Here is a 5,068-nt window from a genome sequence, read left to right as displayed (position 1 = left end):
AAGAGCTGATTACGATTGGACTCATCCACAGTTACTTGGCAACTTGTACGCGCAGTCACAATTGAGATGCGGTGTGATTGAATCTACCGTGTTGATTCCACTCCTATTTTATGAGCAAGCATCCCGAAATGAACAAAAATGACCAAATCAAAAGTACTGTAATCAAGACATTTATTCCATATACTGACATGAGTCGTATAAATCAATTCCGTTGCTTCTTGGGACAGGCTTTGCGTTTTCGCGATATACCGTACATGATAGGCTAGAATGCAGTACAGTGTAATATTTACAAATATGAATTGACTGTGTATACAACAGTTTTACGACAATCACCGCTTGGAGTCTTGTGTGTGTTTGTTCTACGGCCCCAGCCGGGCAGCCGGGCAGCCGGGCAGCCAGGCAGCCAGGCAGCCAGGCAGCCAGGCAGCCAGGCAGCCAGGCAGCCAGGCAGCCAGGCAGCCAGGCAGCCAGGCAGCCAGCCAGCCAGCCAGCCAGCCAGCCAGCCAGCCAGCCAGCCAGCCAGCTCTCTGTAGTCTTTCTAACTGACTTCAATTGTGCAATATACACACTTTTTGATGAGAAGGTGCCACAAGAAAAAAAAAATCACATTATTAGATATTCTTTCCTAGTTTGGTCTACTAATTGCAATAATTAAACACTTGAAATTGCGAGTGTTAGTGCAGGAAAATCAATCAATCAATCAATCAATCAATCAATCAATCAATCAATCAATCAATCCCCTCAACCACCTCAGTTCCTCTTAAGATGCAGTTCAAATGTGTGAATTATGCTCCCTCCCTCCCAAAACAAAACAAAACAAAACAAAACCAAAACCAAACCCATCCGTGGTCGTATGTTTGCAGCTCTGCACTAATCTATGCCGGCGATCCTGTGAGCAGCTATCTGCTCTTCTAGCTGGTACTTTCAGGTGAGAGGAGGGCAGCGTATAATATAGAAAGAACAAAGATGGAGTTAACATGGAGTGAAGTCACTTTGATACAAGCCAGATGATGATGCCCAGAATGACCAGTGCGATGGAGCAGACTAACGCCAGGATGCACATCTTCTTCCGGGACTTTTGCTGGCAAAAGTGAAGAAGGTGTTAGCAAGGAATCAAAGACAACTCGTAGTCAAATGAAGAGTACAGTCGCTCACAAACGGGAGTATTTGTTGACATGTCCAAAGCGTGACATAGGGTGACACTTTCATAACAGTAACTACGAGTTCAATAAAGCAACTTGTGGCAAAGAACTATCGAAGAATCTGAACAACAAAATAAATGTTCTACCTCAAGCGTATGTCAATCCAAAATGCTGTTTCATCTAAATTTGGCATCGTTTTTAAACTTCAGTCTACCACATATTTATTGTAAAAAAACAAACAAAAAAAAGATTCAAAACATGGCATTTACTCACCTGAGGAAGGCGCCATTCCAGTCTTGATTATTCGCATGATTCTGTTTTTGGTGCACTCTGAATTTCCAAATGGCAAATTTGAGCAACGCGCTGAATTTCCGACCGGCCACGTCGAAGCAGCCGGCGCGTGCGCATTTTTGAACGCGTCATTGCTGGCCGGGATGACGTTACGCTTGTACCAGGGGGAAAAGCATTCGCGAGGTATTTTTCAATTGACAACGGGACGGAAATGTCCAACATGGCACCCCCCTGAGGTTGATAAATGTATTATTTCTTTATGTATTGTTTAGGAAATAAATCATGAGTATCAATTCAAAGCCCAAATATTGACACTGTTACACAAGCTGTAGATATTATGGCGGCAATGTGTCATTTTTCTTCCAGTTGTTATCCCATGGAAAGACGCAAGCAAATATTTGATATGGTCCTCAGTCCAGGAGGAAATACACTCTAGCCAGAACATCAACACTTGAGAACTTACTTGGTAGTAGGCAGCTCTCTGCAGTTGCTCTGCTCCTCGCTCGACGTGAACTTCGGCATTCTCCACATTTGCCTCAATGCTATCTGCAAAACAAAACATGCACAATGTTCAGCGGAGGTGCGCCATACAATGATTTTTCTCAATCGTTCAGCCATAATTCCTTCCGTTCACCGAAATCAGCTTTTTTCTCTATTCTTTATTTTGTGCTCAAATGATTTCTGTCGTATTTTGATTGAGAACAACTGCTTCTTCTCACCAATCATCTCTCCTTGATCATGGATCATCACTGCGAGGTCCTTAAAAATCTGGTTGACGTCCATAATGTCCGACTGTAACAGACAGGAACAAGAAACAAATGTGATCTATGTGGTGGCGAGAGGGAAAGCCACGTTTGTTTGATTGGGCGATGACCATCAAGAGAAAGACACGGACCTCCAGCTGTCGGATGTTGGTTTCTCTCTCCTTAATAAGTTCCAGGTCCTCCTCCGTGATGGCCGCTTCCTCCGTCTGAGTGGTCATTTGACCCCAGTCGTCCTGACTGTTGTTGGAGACAAAAAGTTGCACACTATCTTAACAATGTCTCGCAATACGAATCCCCGGCCGCCATCCGCTTACTTATCGAAAGAGACCAGCTTTTCATCTCGCAAACTGTCGTCCGCCTGAAAGAGAAGGAAAACAAATGCTGCCAATTTGGATGACAATATTACAATGTTTGAAATTCAAATGTTTAGGTCAGGTGATATGCTTTGGGCGTATTTTCAGACCATCATTTGAAGCACGGCTAGTTCTTTCTATAAACATTCCTGCGTACCGATAGACGAGATCCGGCTCTGGCTCGAGCTACCGACTCCTTCTCCTTTTCGGCCGCGCGCCGCTGGACCGCTTGAAAGTTGTTGAGAGCGGCCGAGAACTCATTCATCAGCCGTTCCCGCTGAATCTTCTGCTGCCTCTGGACACGGCGGAGCCAAGGGAGGAAGAAAAGATGGCGCAGTTATGATATGAAATTCGGACAACGCCACGAGCTCAGTGACGAGCATTGCGCTCTGTATGAAGGCAAACATGACTGATCATTGTTAGCGTTAAGTCCAGAAGTGACTGTAAAGGGCGACAAGATGAGCGTGCTCTCCGCGACTAACTTGCTCTGAGGGTGATGCTGGCAAAGGAACAGAGCCCAACTCCTTCAGGTGCTTGTTGGTTTCTTTTGCAAGCTGGTTGGTGTAGTGTTGGATCTGCTGACTGTGGAAACAGAAAAAGTTTGCCGTTCAAAAGAAAGCTTCTATCACGACATCATGTTTTGAAGAATGATACCATTGAATTCATCTTGTGCTGAAAACCCTTGAGGTCCTTCTATGGAATTTGAGTTTGGATTATTAAAGTCAAACTGCCTCAGTGTGTTTCGTGTACGTCACATGACATGACATGACAAGTCTGAATGATTGGGAAAAGAATCTAATTGCAAGATACAGTACTGCGTATACGTATGTGTATGTATGTGTTTTGTACATACAGGCGATCCTGAAGTTCACTGTTGTCCTGCCTGGTTCCCAACTGGCTCACCATGTTCTTGATCTGAGCGGCTGTCAGAGGAAAGAGATCAAATGAAGGTGACTCTGGAGACAAAAGTGCTTTCAACACGTTCAAGGTCGAGTTCAGCCTGTCAAAAGCTGTCACTTGGTTTCAGGCAGGATTTGGGACTACTCATCACATTTACAACTTAGGTTAGGGTTAGAACGCTGCTGCGCTCACATCAAAGTATCTAAATAGGGATTGTATTTTGAACTTTCATCGAGCAGCTCTGAGACGATGACACGCAGCGATGAAGACAGCGCCGAGCGTCTCGCTTCTGTCAGTTCTGTCTCAAAGCAGCGAGCAAATTCATCTCTGCCGTAACGCCTCCGATGAGACGATTTAGCGGGAAGCCAGCGAGCAAGTGGCTTAAGAAGCATGTGACGGTCACATCACATGGCCCACTTTCTGTTCATTGGGAGAAAACAAAGGCCCTCCTGTCTTTATTTGAACTCTAGACATGAACTCAGCGGCCATGTCTGAAAACCACCAGATTACCTGAATTTCAATTCTCACTCAATGATCATGCGGTCGCCATCCTGACATATACGTTGCCAGTTTCAGCAAGAGCGGCATATTTGCAGGACTTACTGTTTTGCGTGATCTTCTGTATATTGGAGGTACATGTCTGGATGAGGCTAGTGAAATCCCGAGGGACTGCGCGATAACTGTCTCCTTGACCGTACGACATGTTGTCTCTCCAAGAACCGGATGGCTTGAAATGTTGGCTGCACACAAAATGAAAGCCATGTTAAGAACTACTGTACATATTTCTGTTCGGTCGTGGCTGTTGATGGGTGGAAGCACAATGAGCAAAGCACAAACGGATAGTAACGACTGGCATCATTAGGATTGTGTAACTTAATTGGCCTTGGAATGAGGTCAGCGAACATTGATGAACTAGCGCTAGTTGACCAGTTCGCCAGCTAATGCCTCACTAAATGACCGAACCAAATATCTAAACACGCACATGAGATTTTTCCGGCCACGCTGAGAACTAGTGGTGTGAATAATCGAACAAGCGCCGAGGCCCAGCTATCACAAGTGTGCTCCTCAAACGGATCGACACTGCTACTGCTGTGGATTAAGGCAAAGTTGCGTAGCCCTGCTCAGCTGTTAGCATCGTAGCTACGTGAAGCTAAAAATCACAAAATCATTCATTTGACATTAGATATCATCTTCAAACCTGTTCTACGCAATATTGCTTTAGAAACATGTTGAATAATATACATTACGGATAATACTTGCTTATTTGGCTGTGCGAGAACACATAGGCGTTATGTTTTCCTCTTGCCGTCCCAAAAAAATCCTGCCCTTCCTGGTCGGTCACATGACAGTATACGTCACATGTGGGTTGGGTTGGGTTGGGTTGGGTTGAGCTACTTGCCACCGAGGGCCCAAAATATGATGTCATCCGTCCAATTTGACCTCTCAAACTTGTTGTAACGTTAAAATTAATTCACAATTTTAAAACCAAAAAAGTCTGACGAATTTTCATCAAACCTGTTTTCCAATTTAATTGAAATAAAACGTTTTCAAACATATCTTTAATAGCTTTTGAGATACTATTTAATAACGTTAGGTTATGAAAAGGAAAATGTTTTAT

General features: G+C 44.2%; 1 protein-coding gene across 2 annotated transcripts; it reads right to left on the bottom strand.

Annotated features, from left to right (window-relative positions):
• Positions 1–738: 738 nt before the first annotated feature.
• On the bottom strand, positions 739–4,865 carry stx12 (syntaxin 12). Of its 2 annotated transcripts, none has more exons than XM_049750389.1 (10): positions 4,711–4,865; positions 4,054–4,190; positions 3,404–3,473; positions 3,033–3,132; positions 2,708–2,845; positions 2,512–2,555; positions 2,329–2,434; positions 2,153–2,225; positions 1,897–1,979; positions 739–1,081 (listed from the first exon to the last, which is right to left on the bottom strand). In XM_049750389.1, exons 2-10 carry the CDS (start codon positions 4,151–4,153, stop codon positions 989–991), a joined length of 807 nt encoding a protein of 268 aa, XP_049606346.1. In that variant the 5' UTR covers positions 4,154–4,190; positions 4,711–4,865; the 3' UTR covers positions 739–988. The 2 variants fall into 2 exon arrangements, with proteins under 2 accessions (XP_049606346.1, XP_049606345.1); XM_049750388.2 differs by having other exon boundaries at positions 4,707–4,819.
• Positions 4,866–5,068: the final 203 nt, after the last annotated feature.

The sequence above is a fragment of the Syngnathus scovelli genome, chromosome 19, assembly GCF_024217435.2.
Source record: "Syngnathus scovelli strain Florida chromosome 19, RoL_Ssco_1.2, whole genome shotgun sequence".
Taxonomy (NCBI): Eukaryota; Metazoa; Chordata; class Actinopteri; order Syngnathiformes; family Syngnathidae; genus Syngnathus; species Syngnathus scovelli.
The sequence above is the reverse complement of the archived record's forward strand: the minus strand, read 5'-3'. Positions and strand labels throughout refer to the sequence as shown.

What these genes read in the sequence shown, in the direction of transcription:
- stx12 (XM_049750389.1), bottom strand. Translation starts at nt 4,153, where the DNA reads ATGTCGTACGGTCAAGGAGACAGTTATCGCGCAGTCCCTCGGGATTTC. An exon ending in CCAACATCCGACAGCTGGAG is followed by an intron (nt 2,226 to 2,328) that starts GTCCGTGTCTTT and finishes TGTCTGTTACAG; the next exon opens with TCGGACATTATGGACGTCAA. An exon ending in AGAGAGCTGCCTACTACCAA is followed by an intron (nt 1,082 to 1,896) that starts GTAAGTTCTCAA and finishes CACTTTTGCCAG; the next exon opens with CAAAAGTCCCGGAAGAAGAT.